Raw genomic sequence first — 24,229 nt, 5'->3', positions numbered from 1 at the left:
TGGCTCCTCCGATGTTGAGGAAACTCACTGTTGTGCAATACTCGCGATTGGCGGAAATCGAATTGACGGGTACTCGATTAAGAGAGAAGGAGCGCAGCTCGTTTAATCGGAATATTATAGCTTCGCGGATTGAGTCTCTCCAAGAAACCTGGAGGGATGTGCGCTCTGCGCATGCCGAAATTTCAATTCGTGACGATGCTGGGGTTGACGCATATATGACGGATAATGTGATCGAGCGGTTACAAACGGCGTACGAGGATACGCTTGATTTTCTCTTAACAATACAAGCGGAACTACAGGCTGCGGAGCAGCCTACTTTACCGACGGGGCTACCGATCGCCAGTTCTTCAATAACACCCGAGCCTCGTACAGCTAAGCTTCCGAAGTGAGAGTTACCTACGTTTTCCGGTGAATACGAAGATTGGGAAAACTTTTGCGACTTATTTACCACGCTAGTTCACGATGCATCCGGTCTCGCTGACGCGTCTAAGCTGCAGTATTTGAAAAATTGTTTAAAGGGTGCTGCGGCGGAGTTAGTTAAGGATGTCACGACTACGAATGCGAATTATTCGGCGACGTGGCAGGCCTTGAAGGCGCGTTTTCATAATCCGCGTCTGGTTGTGAATAGCCATTTAAAGAGACTTATGGATATGCCATATTTAAAGAAGGAGTCCGCGATAGAGTTACGTTCGTTTGCTGACGAAGCTCAGCGCATAGTTCGGGCATTAACGAATTTACAAATGCCAGTAATTCATTGGGATGTATGGTTCGTGTATTTATTGGCGGCTCGTTTGGACCCCGAATCACAAAAGGCGTGGGAAACGGAATTGAGTCAGAGGGATCGGCGCATAGTACTAGACAACGTCGCGGAATTGGAAAATTTAAATCCTCTTGAAAGATTTCCGAAATTCATGGACCTCTCCGAATTTTTGGAAAAGCGCGTTCAGGCGCTCAGCATGATTGCTTCAAATGCTCCTAAAACAGAGAAGAAGCCTTCTGTTCTACCTAGACCAGTACCGGGTTCGCGAAGGGTGTTTCACGCTGGTTTTTCCCAACATTCTGGTGATGGGAGACCGAAATGTCCCATATGCTCCGGTGCGCATTTATTGCCCAAGTGTTATAAATTTCAGGCCAAGAACCCCTTTGAACGCCGAAGAGAGGTACGTCGGTTACAACTTTGCTTTAACTGTTTCGGTCGGCATAGGGTATCTGATTGCGCTTCGCCGTTTCGTTGCACGCAGTGCAAGGAAAAACATCACTCCATGATTCATTTCGTTCAGGCCAGTGGTTCGCATTCGAAGGAGAAAGGTTCGGTTGCGCCACGTAACGCATGTGAAGAGAAGCCCTCAACATCTTCGGGGGTTAATGTGCACACTGCTCGCATTCTTTCGCGTAAATGTACGGTATTGCTAGCAACGGCACAATTAACGTTGGTGGGACCACACGGGGCGCGGACTCGTGTGCGGGCCTTGTTAGATCAAGGAGCCCAGAGCTCTTTTGTGTCTGAGGCGGTCGCTAACCTGGTAGGTTTAGAGAAGCGCCGTATTGACGTTCTATTAATGGGTCTCGGTGCGAGGTCTGCAGGCACTGCTCGTATGATTACGAATTTCGAAGTGCGTTCTTTGGTTGACCCGTCGTTTCAAATTGAAGCGGAAGCTCTAATTCTTTCGAAGCTCACGTCGCAGCTTCCTGCTAGACGCACTATGGCTTTGAATATCGGAATGTTCGCGGGGTTATCATTGGCCGATCCGCAATTTTATGTGCCGGGGTCGGTCGATATTATTTTTGGCGCGGACATTTACGGGCAGCTGTTGCGATCGGGGTTGCGAAATTTTCCTTCTTCGTCTCTAGTTGCACAAAAGACAGTCCTTGGCTGGATTGTCTCCGGCCCTGTGCATTCGGACGGTTCACGGCGGGCGGTCGGTCATAAATCAATGCCGCGGCAAATACTACACAGTACTGCAGAGCAGGACTTAGACCAATCGTTACAACGGTTTTGGGCCTTGGAGGAGTTACCCACGGTCACTTCGGCGTTAAAGCCATTAGATGAGGCATGTGAAAACCTATTTAGAGAATCGCATGTTCGCAATTCTGACGGTCGATTCGTTGTGCATCTTCCTTTAAAGTCTGAGCCACCTGCTGCCGGTCCGGAAACAAAACGTATGGCCATGGGCTCACTTGCTCATATGTATCGTCGGTTTGCTCGCGATCCGAAACTAGCTGTGGCCTATCGCGAGTTTATGACGGTCTACGAAAATTTGGGACACATGGAGCGAGTTCCCGTGTCGGAACGTGACAATCCGCGTGCATGGTATTTACCTCATCACGCGGTTGTGCAATCGACACCGTTGAAATGGAAAATTCGAGTGGTTTTCGATGCGTCGCGAAAGACCCGCGACGGGCAGTGTTTGAACGACTTCCTCTTGGCAGGACCTGCTCTTCAGCGCGATCTTTCGTTGATTTTACTAAACTGGCGCCGATATCGGTTTGTGTTTACCGCGGACGTGGTCAAAATGTTCAGGCAAATTTGCGTTGCGCGTGATGATCAGGATTTGCAGCGAATAGTATGGGCTCCTAGCTCTTCGGAGATGCCAGTGGAATATCGCTTGACCACTGTCACGTATGGGACGGCGTGTGCTCCCTATCTCGCGATACGTACGCTCCTGCAGTTAGCAAAGGATGAGAGATCGCGTTTTCCTCTCGGAGCTCAGTGTTTGGAATTCAATACGTACGTGGACGACACGTTCGCGGGCGCGGACGAACTTTCAATCGCGTTGCGTACTAGACAGGAGCTCATTGAACTTCTGAAGTCGGCGGGCGTCGAGCTCGATAAGTGGGCTGCAAATCATTCTGATTTGTTGCCTTCTGACGCGCAGCGATCCTGGGCGGGGGAATCAAAATCGATAAATCTTGATGAGTCGGTTAAAACTTTGGGGGTTCAGTGGAATCCACATCAAGATGAGTTTCGCTTCACCACGTCGGATTTTGAAGGTTTGTCCAGAGAGGTGACCAAGCGGGCCGTTCTATCAAATATTGCGCGCTTGTTTGATCCGCTGGGGTGGTTGGCTCCGATCACGATAGGTGCTAAAATTTTGATGCAGGATCTTTGGATTCTGAAGGTCGGCTGGGACTCCGTTTTACCGGTGGAAGTGCAAGATAGGTGGCGTGAATATTGTAATTCACTTTCGGCTTTGCCTGCATTGTCGATTAGTCGATGGTTAGGAGCCTCATGCGATTCGGGTTCGCAAATTCACGGGTTCTCCGACGCTTCATCCCGTGCTTATGCGGCGGCGGTTTATATTAGAATTAACGAAGCAGATGATCGTTTCCGTGTTGTACTTTTATCTGCCAAAAGTAAGGTTGCTCCGGTAAAGACCGTGAGCATTCCTAATCTTGAATTATGTGGAGCGGTGTTACTTGTCAAGCTTCTTCGTCACGTTCGGAAGCTTGATTTTTTGCAGAATTTACCAGTGTTTACATGGTCAGATAGTCAGATTGTTCTGACGTGGCTTCGGAAACACCCATGCCACTGGAAAACTTTCGTGGCGAACCGGGTGTCTTTTATCCAGACGGAGATGCCGAGTGCTAAATGGGCACATGTGCCTACTGGAGAGAATCCTGCGGATTTGGCTACGCGTGGATGTAGGCCTGCAGATTTGATTGAGGCACGCTTGTGGTGGCATGGGCCTGATTGGCTTGCGATGCACGAGGAGCATTGGCCCAAGGCGGCATTGGCTCCGCACGTCTTGCTTGTGAAGGCGACTCCGAGTGATCCGGAGATTTTGGCTAAATTTTCCTCGTTGACTCGGCTAATTCGTGTGGTGGCTTATTGTTTGCGCCCATTAGTTGGGTTGCGAAGGCGCAAGAGCAACCTTCCTGTTTTGCCGGAATTTTTGACTGCGTCAGAGTTGTCTGGCGCTCGGATTTCTTTGGTTAAATTAGCTCAGATGGGAAAGAGTTTGCCAAAGCGTAACCCACTGCTTAGTTTGGATCCGTTTTTGGACAAGACGGATGGTGTTTTGCGTGTAGGGGGTCGTCTGGTGAATTCGGTGCTGTCACATGATCGTAAGCATCCGCCTATCTTGCCACGTCATTCACCACTTAGCCGGTTATTTGTGCGATATGCACATCGTGCTTGTCTTCACGGTGGACCTACGCTCACTTTGAGTACGTTGATGCAGCATGCGTGGATTCTAGGCAGGAATAGACTAGTGAAAACTGAAATTCGTTATTGCGTTGTCTGTCAGCAGGTGAAACCCCGATTTGCATGGCAAATGATGGGTAGTCTTCCGGCCACGCGGGTAACTCCGGCTCGGCCGTTTTTATCTGCAGGGTTAGATTACGCCGGTCCGTTCCAGGTTCGTACGGCGAAAGGTCGTGGGTATAAGTGTTATAAAGGGTATATTGCGCTCTCTGTTTGTTTTACAACTCGGGCGATCCATCTTGAGGTCGTAAGCGATCTCACGACGCGGATATTCCTTGCCGCGTATCGGCGTTTTGTAGGGCGTCGTGGTGTTTGTCAAAACCTTTTTAGTGATAACGCTACCACGTTTCAGGCCGCGGATAAGGAGTTGCGCGCTATGTTTTCAGCTGCTTCTACGTTTTATAAGTGTGCTGCAGCCACTCTTGCCAATGATGGAACTTCATGGAAATTTATTCCTCCGAATTCACCCCACTATGGCGGTTTATGGGAAGCGGGGGTCAAGTCGGTAAAGCATCATTTAAAGCGAGTGATCGGTAATCGTCCTCTGACCTTCGAGGAGTTTGCGACCGTTTTGGTAGAAATTGAAGCGTGTCTAAACTCGCGACCGCTTTGTCCGCTAAGTAATGATGTGGAGGATTTGCGAGTTTTAACGCCTGCACATTTTCTCGGCGTTGCCACTGGGTTAATCCCAGAGGACGCTCCCCCGGATGTGTGTGAGAATCGTTTGGAACGGTTTCAGATACTTCAATTGATTAGGAATAACTTTTGGAAGCGATGGTCCCAGGAATACCTCCAACATTTGCAGGAGCGTGCGAAATGGCGAGGGCCAGCTGAGAATTTTGCGGTCGGTCAGTTAGTACTTGTGCGTGATGATCGCTATCCGCCTTCGAAATGGCCTCTTGGACGCGTAACTGAAGTCCATGTCGGTCCGGATGGATTAGTAAGAGTGGTCACCGTGCGAACGGCCACGTCTACGTTAAGACGGCATGTTGCCCGTTTATGTACGCTACTGTTAGAGCAGAATCCACCTAATCCTGGCGCGGATGGTACGACTGTCTAGGCTTAAATCAGAGGTTCGTCCAGTGGACGAAGGCGGGCGGAATGTTCGGGTTTCGCATTTCTTTTCTATAATTGGTCCGAGCTGTAGGATTCAAATTTGACGCCACGAGAAGGGGGGCATGAGTGTCAGCGCCACGCTGCAATACGCAGGCGCGAGCAGTGTGGGGGTGGAAAGGACCGTTCGGGACTGGGCCCGACATTCGGACGAGAATCGGTGACCTGTGCACTCGTATTTTTGGTCTTTGTGCGTTTGAGATACTTTCGTGTTCTTTTTTGTGTTTTCTTTTGTATTGGGGGCGATCGGCTGACGTGCGCGAGTTTAATCGGGCGTGCGTCCTCTGCGTGTGAAGCACTGAGTGCATTTGGGGCCGTGTGATCACGGTCATTTTTTGTCCCCACTTGGCGGGACGCTTCCTGTGACCAGGAAATGCACTGGGTGCAATTTTAAGCTCGTGTGATCACGACTGTTTTGTTCTCAATTGGGGAACGCCTCCTGTGATCAGGATTTATTTGTGCGAGGACCGCGACGATTGGCTGCGACGTCGGCGAGGTGCCCTAGGAGTACGGATGGTAAAGAGCTCTTGCGTGCGATAGTCATAAGCTTGAATGATCATTCAAATAGTATTTTAATCTCTAGGTTATAGTTTTACTTTCTTATATATATATTATCGTTTTGTTATTGTATTATTCTTTTATTTGTTGTAGTTTATTTTGCTTATAGAACCAGGCTTTTTCCCCACTTGAGTCTGGGGTTTTTTACAGCCGGTATCCTTTAAAGTCATTTTTTCTATATAATAAAATCATTTGTTTTTCTTTCTTATTCGTTAAAATCTAATATTGCTGGTGTTTCATTTATCCTCGGTGACCACGATCATACCTTGTTTCCTCTTCCCTTAATATTGAAATCTGATATTCGGAACAAACTTTTTAAATAATAGGATCTGATTGAAACGAAGTACATTTAACTAAAATCTCAACTTTGCGTTTGATTTTAAAAGAATGCCACAACTTGCCACATGTTTAATTATTACTGCAGGAAAGAGTAAACCTTCCTCTATCAGAATCAGAAAAAATTGGTCGCCCCAACTTGCCCCTGTTCAAAACAATGGCGATTGAATGAAATTACATCCATCTTGGCCGCTGCGCACGATGATGGAAAAGCAGTACCAGATACGATTATTAACTAGTTAACTGCATTGGACGTGTATATTCGTCACCCAAAACTTTATTTCGGCCTTGCAATATGCCATAATAAATTTTTATAATTGTCGAAACTATTTTCACGAATGATTTGGTATAGATCATAATAAATATAAATAAATATATTATAATAACGCATGTCTTGTCATTTTTTAATTATTAAATCCGTTCCTATTATAGTTATTAACAGTTTTGAGTCAAATTTTTGTTAAATGACATAAAACATGTCTTACAAGTGAAGGATATTGAACGCGTTATACTTTATACGTGAAAATTTTGACACCCTGTAGTTCAATATGATTTATATTGGTACAACTTAAGTACCATAATATAGGAAAAAACTTCCCAAAATTTCATTAAAATATTTCCAATAGAACCGAAGTTACAGAATTTTGATCGCCGAAAGCCGTTTTGTCCCACTGTGCGCCGTCCCGTCCAAGTAGGGGAATCCACTCCTGGAACATATGTTTTGGGTCCCCTTCCAACGCTGCTCCTTCAAGTAAGATGGGACCATTCCGACTACCATCTCTCCGTCTTTCCTAGCGGCGGTATTGTCTCCTCGGAGTGATGGTAGTCGGAACCGTCCCATCTTACTTGAAGGAGCAGCGTTGGAAGGGGACTTCTTGGGTGGTGCCTCCAATTTTCATTACATTCTTATCATAGGTTATTATACGAGGTTCATCGCTTTTAATTAAACTAGGGGTTTGTATAGTTCGTGTTTCATGTCTATCACAGAGAATGTCTAGTGTTAATGGTTTATCTGGTATTAATATACAAACATTTGGTTGTTCAAGAGGTATAAATGTAGCGTCTATAATTTTGAATACGGAGAATGGGCATGTGTTAATTTTGTTTTTGTTGTTAACTAGCTCAATTTGACAATCTTGTGTTCCTAATTTACTATGCGTGAGTTGATTAAGTTTACAAATTTTTGAATATATCCATAGTCAGTAGGAATATATTGCTCTTGCGTAGTAAATATAATTTCATGTTTGATTACTGGAGCCACAAAAATTTTGTCTCTCTTTGAGGGAATTGGATAAATTTTAGTGACTTTCCACTCTGTATCATCCAAAATAGGAGTTATTATTGTATATACAATTTTTCCATTGTTGATTCAAAGTTTTAAATTACTAATATCAAGTAGGGTTTGAAAATTTTCGAGAGTTGGTTGAATATGATTATAAAGAAAGTGGGTTTTAATGATTTTATCAAATGTTTCCAAAAATTGTTGTGGCAATCTACAACCTGTAGATTGATTATTCCTTGTTTACCTAGTATAATCGTGTTGATTAGTTCATCGAGATTTACATGTAGTTCGGAAAGGACAAATTCTGTGTGTATAATTAAAGAGCTGATTATTTCTTCGTTTTGTACATGTCTTGGAGTTCGTCAAGTTTTGTTTGAATTTGATAGATAGATTGAACATTAGAATCGTCTAATACTTGTTTAATAAGGGCTGATTGATTAGAGACGATGATTTTTAATTTGTTATTCGAGTCAAATAGTTTGTCCATGTTTTCGTTAATTATCGTTAAATCGTTTTCATCTAGAGTACCCAAAAAAGATTTGGATACTGAACCAACTATATTTAATAAACCACGTCTATGAATAATTCTTAACATTAATTTCAATTGAGCAATCATTTTTTTGTATTGTTACGAGGTCGTTTACTAAATTTTGAATTTCTGTTTTGTACGCGCATTTATTACAATGTTTCGATAGACCTTTTAATGATTCTGCAATAACTTCGGGTTGTTTTAGTAGGTAGTGTGGATTGATAATAATAGATATAGATACTTGATTAGTATATAAGTAACAATTGTCGATGTGTTCTGAAAATACTGTCGAATTATTTAAAGGTTCGGCATGTAATTTACTGTAGATTGTTCCAATGAAGTAGAACAAGAGGGTAAGGGTCGTCGGCCTGAAATAAAAAGTTTTAATCGATTACCATGTACCTTTAATTGTCGATTCTCCGATGGAAAATGAATAGTATACGTTGGTGGAGAGGCCTGTATTATTTCTGCAGGTCCTAACCATTCATGATCGAGTTTATTTCGTTTATGATCGTTATGTAGAAGAACTCGATCACCTATTTTGAATATAGTCTGTAATTTTATAATTTTTCTGTCTTGATCTCGTTTATAGCGAGCTTTGTTTCTGTTGAGTGTTTTTATTGCCTCAGAAATGTACGTGTCGTGTCGTCTCTTCCAAAGTTTAAATAACTGTTCTTTTGTCATCGAAGGAATTGCGGAAATTGTTGAGGGTAGATTAGCTTTGTGTCCGAATGTTAGTTCAAAGAGTGTATAACCTGTCGATTCGTGAACTGAGGTATTATAACCCATACAAATAAGTTTAAGATTTTCGTCCCAATCGTTTTGTCTTTCTGCTGTACACGTACGAATTAAGCCTTTTATCGTTGCATGTGTTCTTTCAAGGGAACCGTTAGATTGTGGATGGAAGGATGTCGTTTTAACATGTTGGATTTTAAATGCCTGTTCAAACGTTTCCATAAGCTTACAAACAAAATTCGTTCCTTGATCAGTTAAAATTTGTGTAGTTGCAGAAAATATGTATACATAATGATCCAATAACTCTGGGATAATTGTAGTGGCTTGCTGATTTTTGAGGGGAACGAGGACAAGGTATTTTGTTAATTGATCTTGGATTGATAGGATAAATTGATTTCCTCTTTTTGTTTTTGTTAATGGGCCGAAAATATCCATGGCGATTTTAGTATTAGGTTTTATAGGTGTATCGGTTATGATAGCTTCTTCCTTTTGCCTAATTGTAACTAGTTTTTCATGTTGACAGGTTTCGTAATTTTTTATAAATTCTGTAACGTCTGCTTCTAAGTTGGGCCAGTGAAATTGTTCTTGAATTCGTTTTATAGTACGATTAATACCTAAGTGTCCTACTATTTCATTGTGATTTTCCTTCAGGATTGTTTCTTTTTCTTCCACGGTGTAATCCCACGGAAGTTCTGAACCGAATATAATTTTTACGTTTCTAAATTTTGTACTAAGAAATCGTATCATCATTTGAATGTAAACATTTTCTAGTGGTGTTATTTCCTCGTCTCCTATTCCTATTGGGAAAGTAGTTTTATGTCTATTGTCGTTAATTAGTTCAGCTAATTTATATATCCATGTTTGTTCATCGTAGTCACCTAGTAATTCCTTTTGTAACGTCCCGGAATTATTATCGCGAGTACGCTACTGCACCGACGCGTAGGGAGAGCGGTTCCCTATGAGAAGGCGACTCGTATTTATATAATGAAGGGATCAAAGGTTCGGGTGGCACGCGGTAAAGGAGTAAAATCCAACGTTAATTCCTTTCTTAAAAAATAATAATGTGTTTATTCAAGAAAAATGTGTTTGTATATAATATATGTATATAAAGAAAAGGTAAGTAATTATTTGAGTTATATAAAAAGGTAAGTAATATAAAATGTAATGAAAATAATATAAAGAATTAATGTAATCAATGTACAAATGTTGCGCCCTGCTCTTGAAATACAAAAGAAAATAATTATATTAATTAAGTACAGTGAGTGCGCCCTGTATAAAAAAAATACAAAGAAAAATAACAATCGCGTTTGTGCTAAAATAAAATACAATAAAAGAAAATTCAGATTATTAGTTACAAAATAATTCGTCCTAAAATAAAATACAAAGGAAAATAAATTAATTAGTGACGCCACTCTAGATACGATTATCAAAACTTTAAATTTATCACTTGAATTTATAAAATAATATTATTTAAATAAATGGATCGATTGTCGGAAAATTGGCGTGGATCCGTTCCGACACTGTAGTAGCTAACCCGTTCGGCCGCAGTACGATTTCTGGGCAACTTAGCCGTCACTGATAGGCCGCATCCAAGGAGCTTCTGCTTTCGCTCGCTCGTTAAGCTTGGTAGCGAACCTGACACGTATGAGAACCGCTGCGAACCGGTGGTCGAGCGCTCCGGGTCCGACGCGGAATCTTTGCCGCCTTGCCGACAAAAGAATCTATGCTACTGATAATCTAAGTAATAATCGTATCATAGACCCGTGTCAGACTACGACCAGAATCGAAGTGAAACAGCTCCGCGCGGCACGCTCGTATTTATACCCGAGATCTGCTGACGTAGCAGTTTTTTTCTACACGTACTTTCGGTACCGGAAGTGTTTGGACTTTGACCGGAGTGTACGTGACTCCGCGCGTATCGCTATCTCTGTCTATGCTTAGTGCTATCTCTCTTTATTCTGCGCTCTATTACTATCTCTTTCTATGCGTTATTCCTACCTCTATCTATGTGTTCTGTGTCGATCAATTATCGACGCGACAATTTATCGATGTACATTTTTGGAGTATGAATTTTGTTAAAATATAAAATATAAATATTAATAAATACCAGATTCTTTTTTAGTTGTTAGATATAAATGTAATTATAAGAGAGAGATACAAAAATAAATAAACTAAATGTTACAATATTTGATTATATACAAAAAAAAAATGAAAAAATTAAATAAACACTTTGACAAATATTAATGATGAAGTTCTTTTTTATTTACTCTTCTTCTTGCGGGATGTTACAATTTGTTAGTTGGTAGAAGTGTGATCGATTAATTTTTTGTGTTAGTGGTGCAGGTGTTATGTCTATTTCCCAATTTTCATATTCGTTAAAATAGTCAGGATTTGGGAAAAATTCAGTTGGGACTTCTTCCGTTTCTTCTGGAGATGATATAGGAAGGTTGAATTCTTGTGACGTGATAGGGCACAGCCGCGAAAGAGCGTCTGCGGCGGTATTTTCTTTACCTTTTTTGTACTCTATGTCATAATCATACTCTTCGAGTCTCAATCGCCATCTCATGAGTCTAGAAGAGGGATCTTTTACATCCTTTAACCATTTTAGCGCTTGGTGATCAGTCTGAATTATGAATTTTCTTCCTAATAGGTATTGTCTAAGTCTTTTGGTGGCCCAAACTATTGCAAGTAGCTCTTTCTCGCTTGTACTGTAATTCTTTTCAGGAGAATTTAGTGTTCTGGAGATGTAACAACAAGGATGACCATTTTGGGAGAGAATTGCTCCTAATCCTTTATTTGACGCGTCTGTCGTTAGGGTGAATGTTTTATTAAAATCGGGGTATTGTAGTATTGGGGCTTCGCAAAGTTTTTGTTTTAGTGTGTCAAAAGCGAGTTGCTGTTTGTCTGTCCAATGGAATGGGACATCCTTTTTTACTAAGTCTGTTAGTGGTTTTGCAATTTTTGAAAAGTTACGGATAAATTTTCTATAGTATCCGGCTAGTCCAAGAAAAGATTTTATATTTGTAGAATCTCTAGGTTGTTTGGAGTCTTTTATTGCTTCTAGTTTTTTTGGATTTGGTTTAACTCCTTCTGCAGTTACTACATGACCTAAATATTCTAGTTCAGGTTTGAGGAATTCACATTTGTCGGGTTGAATTTTAAGTTTAAGATCTCTAAGCCTTTGGAATACGATTGCTAAATTTTGATTATGTTCTTATATCGTCGACCTGAAGATGATAATATCGTCTAAATAAACAAAACAATGTTTTCCTATTAAACCGCGAAGCACCATGTCCATCATTCTCTGGAACGTTGCTGGAGCATTTTTGAGACCGAATGGCATTCTATTGTAATGGAAATGTCCTTGTGGTGTAGAAAAGGCTGTATACTTTTTAGAGTTGTTGTTCATAGGGATCTGATGGAATCCTGAAGAAAGATCTAACGCGCTAAAAAATTTCGCTTTGCCTAGGTGGTCTAGAATTTCATCTATATTAGGTAATGGGTACGCGTCTTGGTCTGTCAATTCATTGAGTTTACGGAAGTCGATTACTATTCTCCATTTACGTTTACCTGAAGCATCTAATTTCTTCGGAACTACCCAAACTGGCGCGTTATAGGGAGAGTCTGATGATTCAATGATTATTTTAACTAGCATGTCATTAATTTGTCGTTCGATTTCTTGCTTATGGCATTCAGGTGGTCTATAACTTCTAATATTAATAGGTTTTTTAGATTTTAACGTAATAATGTGTTCCGTAAGGGATGTACAAGGAAGTAAGTCAGTTTCTAAATTAAAAACGTCAAGATAGTTGATAAGGATTTTCTTTAAAGGGTCTCGTAAACGTGGATCAATATGTTTAGTTCTAATAATTTTTGCAAATTTGTTAATTTGATCGATTTTATCATCTGGTTCTATTTCGTTTGTAATCTGATGGTCTTGCTTACCAGTGTTGATGTAGCATATTTGAACAGGTTTTCCGTCTAGATATTGTGTTCGTTTTGTTGTTTTTCCCGGAGACAGTGTGTGAGGAGTAGTTTTCTGAAATGGTATAATTTTGTCGTTAATTTTTAATGATTCGTTATTGATTTCGTATTTATATTTCTCTAGGAATGGTAGGCCCATTATGCCGTCTTCTATTAAAGGAAATGAATCAGGGACGATGTGAAAGGTATGAGGTATTTGTTGCATCTGAACTATAGTCGTCTCGTGAGTAGTATGTTTGTCGTTACCCATAAAGAATGTTTGGATTTCTGTCGGCTCTATTCTTTCGGCTACTGATCGCTTGAGGATGTTGATTTCTGCTCCTGTGTCCACGAGTAGTCTTCCGATTCTCGACATTCCTGGAACTCTGCAGCAAAGTAGTACTTTTCCGGTGGTGCAGTTGATTCGGATGTTGTTTCTATCACTTTGTTCTCTTGAGAATTGAAGTTGTTCACTCTTGGTGGTGGAATTTTTCCCTGGTTGGCCACTTGAAAATTTCGAGCGTAGCACTTGTCACTGGTGTGTCCTAATCTTCCGCGCTTTGTACATTTCAAAGGTATCGAGTGGTTTGGTCGGTCACCTGGCGTATTTGGGCGTTGTCCCTGTTGTTTAGGTGGAGGAATTCTGGATGGTACTTGTCGACGCTCCATGGCACAGTTCCATGTCGGCTGTCATTGTTTGTGCCTCTATTAATAATTTCGGTTTACTTGGTATTACGAGCATGCCTATGTCCCTGCGGAAATTGAGCACATATGTTCGAGTAGCTTCTGTTTCTTCTTCTTCTATAGCTATTCTTCTTGAAATTGGATTTTGGTGTTTAATTTGAACGGCGTAGATTAATTCGTTGAGTTGTTGTCTAAATCGTAGGTTATAAGACTGTACTGTTTCCGTTGCTCCTTGCCGTATTTGCTGTAACTTATTACGGCAACTACTAACAGTATTAGGTATTGAAACGTTTTGACGGAGTACTTCGTAAAGTTCTTCATACGTTTCAATTGACGTGTATCGAATACTTCTTTTTGCATTTTCCGTAATTTTTTCGATCAGAATTAATTTTAGTAATAATGTTTTCTCACAAGGGAACATCGGGGACTGATACACTCCGATTTTGATGAAACTTTGCATAAATATTTATTAGACCTGTTTATGAAGATAACTGTAATTCGTTGGTGCCCGTTTTTCATTTTGAGGGAGATATCAACCCTTTTATCCGAAACGCCCTTTCTATTGTTACGAGCCGGAGGGGGCGGCTGCGTAGCTGGGGCTTAATTTCGGTATATGGTATTTGTTAATGGCTTGACCAGTGTTGTTATTAACACTGGGAGCCTAAGGAAGTAGACGTGGAGACGAACCTACGTATGGCTAACGTAGGGAGCTCAAGGAGGTTAGCTATAGTGGACGAACCTACGTATGGCTAACGTAGGGAGCCTTAGGAGTGTGATATGCGGATGAACCTATGTATGGCTAACGTAGGGAGCCTCAGGAGTGTGATATGCGGATGAACCTATGTATGGCTAACGTAGGGAGCCGCAGGAAACGTTAGTATTAGGTCTCGTAACTTGATTGATGTACCTCGAGCGGTAAAGGTACACCTTAGTGGATTTCTGGATAGTAAATATAATTGAACAACAGTATGTAAGTTAAAATAATATGAGTTTATTCTCTATTCCGGGACCTTACAATTGTTGTGTGTAATTGTCGCAGTGTTCAATGAATTAAACTCTAGGTTACAAGTTTTAAATGATTTGAATAAATACAAATTAGTTTCGATTCCGCGAAGCAAGAATCTAATCCTTCTCGGTTTTCACGAACGCGAGCAAACGGGGGCGGACTACAACGATTAAAATAATGCTTAACAACAGAAAACGTACTGTATAGTTACTGTGAGTGTTTGAAAGGGACTTGAATACCCGATCTCGCAGAGTTTCTTCGTTGCAGAGATTATCCGTAAAAGAACGTACTGACGTGTAACGAACTGATTCTAGACTTCAACTAGACCCGAGGTGCCCTTATCGCCACCCTTTTTATACTCAAAAATTAGAGTAAAAGAGTGGTGGGGACTGACTCTACGTGACCCGTAGGACTGCGCCCTTGCTTTGCGTTGGTCTCGAATTTTTTATCCGACTTCGAAAAGGAGGAGGATACTTAATTCGATGTGTATGTATTTTTTTTTTTTTTTTTCTATATATGTTTACCGATTACGCCGAGACGGATGGACCAATCGGAACGAAACCTTTTGCATCTGGTAGAGTATGTCGCCCGATTGGTCCCGTTAAAAAAACATTTTGCATTTTTTCATTGTTAACGATTTTTTTGGAAAAAACGTAATGCTTGACTTATATTTTTCACCGATTACCGCGAGACGGATGGACCAATCGTATCAAAAATTTTGTATCTTGTAGAGTATATTTCCCGATTGATCTCGCAAAAAAATGTTTGTATTTTTTCATTCCTAACGACTTATATCGCAAAAAACGTAATACTTCATTTACGTCTTCTGGCGTTTATGCTGCAGGGAATGTACCGATTGCGATGAAACCTTTTACATTTAGTTTTTTTTTTTTTTTTTGTTTTGGTGAAGGAAAACTGCGGAAAAATCTTCCGGTCTTCAAGATCCCCGGTGCGGACCACGTGCCCCGGGGTATGTGGGATTCCTACCCACTAAAAAACCGCAAACCCTTTATGCGACTTTAGTCCCCCCCGGAACTGTTCATCACATTACTTCGGGGGGGAGTCGCCTGCTGCGCGTGTTCACACCCGCTGCTCTTCGAATGTCCTCACAACAGAAGGTGGCCCGTGAGGAGCTACTTCAACTTGTCGGTGGCATCGCCTACACTGGGTTTAGGGGATTCCACCGACTCTCCTCCTGCTTCTTCTGCTGGAGCAACCGTCGCACATAATTGGCAACGGCGCTCCAGGTCTGCAATGTCTGCAGCATCACCCCCACGATGTTGTCGGGGGTGACGGGGCCAACCTCCTGTTGGAGGGCATTCCTCTCGGCCGCCCAGCGTCCGCATTGGAAGAGGGTGTGCTGGGCACTATCCCCTGCATCCTGGCAGCCATAACCGCACACTGGCGAGGTGGCCTTACCCATCCTAAACAGATATGCACGGAAATATCCGTGCCCGCTCAGGAATTGGGTAAGGTAGTAGTCCACCTCGCCGTGCGTCCTATTCAACCAGGGGGCGATGCTTGGAATTAGCCTAGCCGTCCAGCGCCCCCGTGCCTCTTCAGTCCAACGCTGCTGCCAGCGATGCAGGGTGGCTTCTCGAGCCACCCTCTTCGCGTCGGCCGTGTCCTGGCCGCTCCTCTTCGCCTCATAAACCTGCTTGCGCTCGTGGGCGAGCAGGTCTATGGACAACATTCCAGCTATCACCAACACAGCTGGCTCCGCGACAGTTCTGTAGGAACAGGCTACCCGAAGCGCGCACCTCCTTTGAACCGCCGTTAATCTCCGACGGTACTTTTCGAAGCGGAGGGCTCCAGCCCAGATCTCCGCGCCGTACAGCAGGACGGACTCTACGGAGGTCATGAGCAGCCTCCGCTTCGCCGGCCTTGGGCCTCCGATGTTCGCCATGAGGCGGGCGAGGGACGACGCGGTTGCTGCCGCCCTGTCGGCCGCCTGCCGTATCTGTGCCCAGAAGGTCCGCTTGCTGTCAAGCAGGACCCCCAGGTACCTAACGGCGGCCTTGGCGATGATGGTGTGGGTCCCCACCTTGAAAGGTATCTCTGTGGGGATCCTTCGCCTTGACAGGACGACCAGCTCGGTCTTCTCCGTAGCTAACCGAAGACCCGCGTCATTCATCCACCTCTCGATCCGCCTCATGACCTGATTAAGGCCGAACTGTGCGCACTCCGTGTCGCGGGCGACAATAACTACCGCTATGTCGTCCGCGTAGCCCACCAGGAACGCCTCACTGGGAAACTCGATCCGCAGGATGGCGTCGTAGAACGCGTTCCAGAAGTCCGGTCCTAAGATGGACCCCTGGGCCACTCCTGCAGAGACTTTTCTCCTCCGTCTCCCCTCGACCGTGTCGTAGACCAAGACACGGTCGGAGAAGTAATTCTCTATCATACGGAGGAGATATTCCGGCACCTGGAAGCTGTTCTTCAGGGCCGCGAGTATCCCCGCCCAACTCGCCGAGTTGAAGGCGTTCTTGACGTCGAGCGTGGCTACGAGGACGACATGCCAGCTGTGCCGGTTGCCGGACTCCGCCTTATCGGCGGCATCCAGGACCACCCGTACGGCGTCAACTGTGGACCTTCCGCGTCTAAAGCCGTATTGCCGATCCGATAGATCGCCCGCTTCCCGGAAAGCTTCTAGGAGGCGGGGCCTGATCATTTTTTCCAGCAGCTTACCGGCCGTGTCCAGCATACATATAGGGCGGTATGCGGACGGACCGGTTAGCTGCCCCTTCCCCTTGTTGATTAGCGCAAGGCGCTGCACTTTCCATCGGGTCGGCCAAATGCCGGACCCCAGACATGCGTTTAGCATTTCCAGCATCGGTCGTGGTTGAAGCTGAACTGCCAGCTTCACGACCTCTGCCGGGATGCCGTCTGGGCCCGGGGCTTTCCTGTTGCGGAAGGTCCGAGCTGCATCTTGCATCTCCTGCATGGTGAAGGGGGGGAACTCCTCCACCTGCAGCCCAGTTGGCTGTCGCACTCTTGGCGGGTGGTCCGGAAAGAGGGCGTCCACGATCGCCGATGCCTCGTCTGCGGGTAACACCGCGGGACCGTTTTGGGCACCGATCTTGCGACGCACAATACGGTACCCTAGACCCCACGGATCTCGGTTGACCTCCTCTCGAAGGTCCTCCCAGCAGCGCCGCTGGTTCACACGAATAGCGTGGCGGAACTCGCGGCGCTTGGCCCTGTAGGATTCCCACAGGGCCTCTCCGTCGGTGGTGCGCCTCGCACGCTGGGCTGCTCTCCGCAGACGATGGCAGTCCCTCCGGAGGTCGGCGATATCGCTCGACCACCAGTAGGCAGGCCGTCTGGCACTGCGTGGCTTTCCGCGGCTCATCGACGCGTCGCATGCTTTATGGATGGCGTCCATGTTTGCGTCGACGAACCGCTCCAGCGATAGCCGGGTCCACGGCCCTCCGTCGGGCTGCAAAATGTTCTGCATCCCGACTTGGAGGGCCTCTTCGAAGACCTCCTTCTGGAGCGTTTGGAGGTTCCACCCTCGAACAGGGGATGGAACCTTGCTCCGACTTCTTTTCCCGGCTATCCGGAAAACCACATACTGGTGGTCACTCCCCGTGTAGTCCTCAATGACTCTCCAGTCATCGACACGGGGGGCGACATCCTCAGAAGCCATCGTGATGTCGATGATGGTCTCCTGATAACCAAACCTCCGGAAGGTCGTGGACGACCCTCGGTTGAGGATCTCCAGATTCCGGCGGGCCGCCAGTTCGACGACCAGCCTTCCCCTGGTGTCCGGTCTGGGCATTCCCCACTCGACCGCTTTCGCGTTGAAGTCCCCCCCGACAACACATCCGCCCTCCATTTCCAGGATGGTGTCTTCTAGGGCTTCAATCTTCTCGCGGAAATCCGCGATGCGGTCGTTAGGGGAGAGGTACACGCCTACCAGCGTCACCCCCTCTCCCCTTAACCAGACAAATCCGGCGCCTGCCCCGTGCGTCTGTACCCGGAATTTGGAGGGATCCGGGATCCAGATCGCAGCGGTTCCCAACGTGTCGGCGAACCACATTGTTCCTTCTCGAGCACGGTACGGTTCACTGAGCAGGAGAATATCGATCTGCTGCTCTCGCCGCAGCTGCTCGAGAAGGGCGTCCGCGACTCGGCTCCGGTTAAGGTTGCCCTGGAGCACCTTAGCCATTACGCTTCCTGGCTTCGGCTAAGGCGTCGCGGTACGTCTTGCAGGCGCCGGACCCTAAAACGTGCTGCAGGTCTGCGCGTTTGAGACCGTGGTCGGCGCAGACAGCACACCACGGGGTCTTCTGACAGCCATTGGCCGCATGCCCCTTGTCCCCGCATCGGTAGCAATTATTCTGCCGATCGGGGCCTCTACAGCCACGTGCCAGGTGCCCGTAGCCCAGGCACCTGAAGCACCTCAGGACTGCGGTCGACTAAGAGTCGGGATATAACCATCCCGACTCTTAGTCGACCGCAGTCCAGGAGTCTGGCCGCCGCCCGCTCCTCGAGCTCGACTACCGCGAGCTTTTGGCCCCGGGCGTTCTCCTTTGTTACATGGACCCGAATGACTTCGGCGGAGTCGCCCAATTCTGCCCTGAGGGCCTCTTCCACCTCACCAGCTGTGGTGAGGCAGTCGAGGTCCCTCAGCTCGATTGTCTCTTTGGGCTCCATCCGTCGGACGGATCCCGCCTTGCCCAGGGCATCCTTCAAGGCCTCGCTAAACGAGGCCTTCTGCTCGGGGTTTGCCGCGCCTGCGAGCTCGAGGAGTACTTCGCCGCTCCTAGTCTGCCGGATGGCCTTAATTTCCACCCCGGCTGCCTCCGGTTTTACCGTGGCGCGCAACTTCGCCACTACATCGGCGTAGCTGGTGCCCTCGGCCGGCTTTACCGCCAGTGCAGCTGCGCGCCGACGCCGCCTCGGCCTCCTCTTCTTCTTCCGTTTTCCTGCCTCAGAGGAGGCAGAAGGCGGCTGTTTTGCCGCGGCTGAGGCGGCCGTCGTTGGAAGAGCGGCGGGTTTCGGCGCCATCGGCTTCCTCCGAGCCACGACGTTCCACCCCTCCGCGCCATCCTTCACCCTCTTTTCGGCTGGGGATGGCTGGGACGCGGGGCTAGTCGCCTCCTCCCGCGCCCGTTTACGGCCGCCCGCTTCCAGGGTCGCCTGTGCGGACTGGGCCGCTTCGATGGCGTCCACAATCTCCACTAGCCGCGGTAGACCGTTTTTGATCGCCACAGCAATGTTGCGATGCTTGGCTGTGGCTGCGGTCATCTCCGCGACTAGGCTGCGGAGTTGTTGCAGCAGTGCCCCTAGTGGCTGTGCCTCTGCCGAAAGGGAAGTAGGCTTCGGAGCAGGCTGTTGGGCCTGCACCATGTCCGTCGCCCTCTCCTGTATCTGAACAGGAGTGCTCTCAGCGGCAACCGGCGAGGATCTGCTGTCGGTTCGCAGAGGACTCCGCGCTAGGCTCCGACGTGGCGTGAATGCAGACGCCTCGGTGGCAAGGGTCTCGCCGTCGAAAACCCTCGCTTGCTCCTCAACGGTCAAGATCTCATCGAGATCTTTCTTTGGTCGAGAACGTAATTGTCTCCCTTCTACACGGGTTGTGTTGTTTGTATTCTCCATTAAGTCGTCGTTGATACTCCAGAATACCAGGCCGTCTCCGAACGCGGTTGCCTCTGGGTGTGGGGGGGTGATCACGACCGCAGCTACCCCCATGACTGCGACCGCTTGTGGCATAGAGACGGGAATGTCACATCCGCCCTCTACCGTGCACCATCACCCTTCATCGGCACCCTGGTATCCCCTTGGGAGCGGCGCGTTGACGCCGGGAGCCACCAGGAGACGCGCGCTGCGCAAATCATCCACACATCCCTTTCGGGCAGTGTCACCGTACCCGCTTCGCCTCCTGACCCTTCAAGAAAAACGGTCAGGAATACGCTTATTTTTATGTATACTTAATAATAAAATATTTCAAAATTATTTTCATACGTTATTAAATGATTATTGTGTATTCGTATGTGATTAATAATTTAAAAAAAAATTGTTTTATGACAAAAAATAGAATTGTACATTCATGGGGCGCGAACTCGTGACAAAAAAGTTTCCACCGGTTCCATAGTCGGACACCTTACCGACTTATCCATCGTCAACGTTAAAAAACTTTCTAATATTTTAGAGGATAAGGTGCGTAATTTTCAATTATTTATAATAACTTCACTCTCTCCATTCAGATTTTACTGCATCCAGTGCAAAAATGTTCGAAATCACATAATGCACTAAGTGTGTAAAGGAAATGTAGAAATTGAAAGTATTTCTCATGTTATCGCACGAAATATGTTGAAAATATCGGTTTTTGATTTTTTTCGGTTTGACGCACCAGAATGAAAAATCTGAAAAAAATTGAGGACACCAGTCATGCTAATATCTAACTACTGTAAAAGTAAAAATCTAGTGTCTCGAAAGCTTCTACCCGAAATCTCTATTTTTCGACTTTTTTTTGCGTTTTTGATTTTTGACGCCTAGGATTTGCAACCGAAAAAACTGAGAAAATTCACAATCATAAAGAAACATGGCTAGAATATTCTAGAATTTTTTCAGATTTTTTGAATGCCATTAAATAGGGAAAATATGGCAAAAACTACTTTTTCTTTCTTACCCTGTAACTACCCTCCCGGTTGAGGTACAGGGTTGAAACTTGGTGTACCATGGTTTTTTGGGATATGCTATTGAATGGTGCATTGCAAAGCAAATTCAGCTCAAGGGCACTTTTGACCATCTTATCCTGCTATACCCTTTAGAAAACTGCTTCGAATAGTTTCGCGTAAAATAACAAAATTTGTAACTTACTGGAAATGTGAAAATTCTCAAGAAATAGATACAGTTATCGATAATTTTATTCAAGTTGTGAAACCGAATATTAATAGTTATAGTGTAGAAAATGTATTTAGTTCGGACGAAAGTAGTTTTAATTAGAACTTCATTCTGGTCGAACGCTAGCTGCAAAGGGATCAAAAACCATTGAAGCTGTCGTACAGTCCATATCATCAACCACTAATAGTTATACCATACAACCTACTGTATCTGCAAATGGAAAATTGCTTTCACAGCTTTATATAATTTTAAAGGAATCAAGCGGACAGTTCGGACCAAGAGTAAAAGAAAGTTTATTCAATGCTCCAAATGTTCATGTTTCTGCTTCAAAATCTGGCAAATTAACTTCAGAACACTTTAAAACTTGGTTTACTGAAATATTTTTAACAAACGTGGGATCCCGAAGCGTTCTCCTACTAGATTCATGGAGTGGACACCGTCCAAATGTTTTGCAAGACCTTGTTCCTGAAGGAAAAAAAGTACTTTTCCTGACGATACGGAAAAAGACGACAGGAAGACTATAGCATCTTGATGTTCTTGGTTTTCGAATATGGAAAAATTTCATAAAAACTTTTTCCGATCAGGTCATTTTATTGAATGATGACGTGATTTTACATCAACAAAATAATATCATAAAACTCCTAATATCATACATATAATATCATACATAATCAGTTGTCTTCACCTAGATTCCAAAATTTGTTTAAGCATTCGTGGTACAAAAGTGGATATATAGAAGAACGTTCGGCACGCTATGAAAATCCAGTCGATTATTGTTTTCAAAACAGGTTGACAAAATTCATCAGTGCGATATACGCGGAGAATTAGCTATACTTCGTTGTGCTTGGTGTAAAAAATATTTATGTTTCAAACACTTTTTTGAAGAATTTCATTACTGTAAAAGCTATGTCGAATAATATTGGTTGTTATATACATGTACAATAATATTTTATGTATTATAATAAAAATTAAAGTCAGAATAAGCGAAATATGTATAGAATTTAACGAACACAGTATGGATGAATGAGAGTGTTACTGTATCAAAAACTCTTATTCTACATTTTCAGCTTATTTTTATATGTAGATTAATCGTCTTTTCAATTGTACTACTACATCGGAAGTATTCTGTACATATATTGTAGAAAGTCTACAAAATAAATGTACTTCATCATATGATGATGAAATTAATCTTGCAATTATGAAAATGACATGTAAAGCGGATGGTAAAATGGTTCTTATCAAAGATCTTATCAACGTTGCAAGTATAAGTTGAGTTATCAATTAAATCAAAAATTCCATCGGAATAATTAAATCAACTATACACTATAATACATCGTTGAATTCATAATAAATAGGCGCTTTTATTGATTGAAAAAAAAGTAAGGTTTTTCAAAACGGAGGGGGAGGGGAAATCAAATTTGCAAACAGGATGATTTAAAAAAAAAACGTACACGCAGCTTTATAGACCTCAAGAAACGGTATAACTTTTATTTCAACAATTTTTTTATGTCTTTTGCTGTTTATGATTTATAAACAGAAACGGCGGTTCGGATAAAAGGGTTGATATCTCCCTCAAAGTGAAAAACGGGCACCAACGAATTACAGTTATTTTCATAAACAGGTCTAATAAATATTTATGCAAAGTTTCATCAAAATCGGAGTGTATCAGTCCCCGATATTTCCTTGTTAGCCAATCACCAGGCACGCGACGCTGCCGAAAACGTATTACGATTCGTCAAACCGTCCCCTCCAAGGACGATGATCGCGCGACGGGCCCTTCGACCGTCGATCTCACGCAAAATTCTTCACTCTTGATCGAACAATCGTAAGTACGTGATCGGCAGCCCGTGTGTCCGAGTTGTTCGGAAGTTCGCGATAGTTTTCCTTTGCGGTAAAGTCCTCCGCGTAGCGAGGCAGAGTGCCGTGCGAGTTGAAATAATCCGATTCTGAATAAGGACTCATAGACGCGGACGTTAAATTTTCCTCCTACCTAAAATTCTATCTTTTCTTTCCGTTTTAAATCGTAATTTCCGTGTTAAATTCATTTCGCGTAATAATTAATTATTTGATTCCTGTAATTCGTTCGCCGCGACAAGTGCGTGTTCAGAATCTTACCGTTCTTTGGTGTTCCAGATCAACAAGCGAACAAACAGCGTATTAGCAAGCGAAAAATATTATTTCTTGTATTGTACAATAAAACAGCGAATCGGTAAGTCGATCCTATTACATTTTCGAACACGACGATTTTCAACTGGCAAAACGGGCGATCTGGTTCAGCCCTTCCGGGGGTTACGAGAGTATCTGAGGTCAGATCGTTCCATCAAACGAGGTATCAACTGACTATCATAATCTTGGTGGTACTATTTCGTTCATCATTATTTTGTCTTGTTTCAAAAAGGGGGCACCTTAGTCCAGCCCTTCCGGGGGTTACGAGAGTACCTCAGGCTGGGGTGTACCCTCGCGGCTAAAAACCGCCAATTTCTCGTTAAATGCAATTTTGAATTAAAAGGAAAAAGCGAAATAGTAATCACGTTCACGCGACCGGTAAATTACTCGTACTCGTTTCAATTGTGATCTCAAAGTGTTCCGAAATGATTATATATTGTTAACTAATACTAAGCATCTTTACCCTTGTTACGATTTTTGCATGAACTGGTTTTTTTTTACATTACCGAATTTTCTAAATTAGTTCAGATCTAAACTCAAATTTTGGTATTTTTATCCGACTTCGGAAAGGAGGAGGATACTCAATTCGATGTGTATGTATGTTTTTTTTTTATTTTTTTTTTTATTTTTATGTATGTTCACCGATTACGCCGAGACGGATGGACCAATCGGAACGAAACCTTTTGAATCTGGTAGAGTATGTTTCCCGATTGGTCCCGTTAAAAAAATATTTTGCATTTTTTCATTCCTAACAACTTTCTTTTCTCAATGTATGTTCGCCGATTTCCCCGAGATGGATGG

The 24,229-nt window shown here is 44.3% G+C and overlaps 1 protein-coding gene and 1 pseudogene across 1 annotated transcript; both read left to right on the top strand.

Annotated features, from left to right (window-relative positions):
* The first annotated feature begins 215 nt into the window (after positions 1-215).
* On the top strand, positions 216-5,264 carry LOC143308232 (uncharacterized). Its single transcript, XM_076693161.1, has 4 exons — positions 216-366; positions 457-1,160; positions 2,127-4,301; positions 4,557-5,264. The coding sequence occupies exons 1-4, from the start codon at positions 216-218 to the stop codon at positions 5,262-5,264; spliced, it is 3,738 nt and encodes a 1,245-aa protein (XP_076549276.1).
* A 16,065-nt stretch (positions 5,265-21,329) lies between these two features.
* Positions 21,330-22,090, top strand: LOC143308206 (uncharacterized; annotated as a pseudogene).
* The last annotated feature ends 2,139 nt before the right edge of the window (positions 22,091-24,229 follow it).

The sequence above is a fragment of the Osmia lignaria genome, chromosome 3 (assembly GCF_051020975.1).
Source record: "Osmia lignaria lignaria isolate PbOS001 chromosome 3, iyOsmLign1, whole genome shotgun sequence".
Taxonomy (NCBI): Eukaryota; Metazoa; Arthropoda; class Insecta; order Hymenoptera; family Megachilidae; genus Osmia; species Osmia lignaria.
Note: the sequence above shows the minus strand (reverse complement) of the source record. Positions and strands in the feature narration are given on the sequence as shown.

Coding starts and splice junctions, on each gene's coding strand:
- LOC143308232 (XM_076693161.1), top strand. CDS start 216: ATGACGGATAATGTGATCGAGCGGTTACAAACGGCGTACGAGGATACG. Junction 1,161..2,126: donor CCTTTGAACGCCGAAGAGAG/GTACGTCGGTTA, acceptor CTTCCTTTAAAG/TCTGAGCCACCTGCTGCCGG. Junction 4,302..4,556: donor GTAGTCTTCCGGCCACGCGG/GTAACTCCGGCT, acceptor ACCACGTTTCAG/GCCGCGGATAAGGAGTTGCG.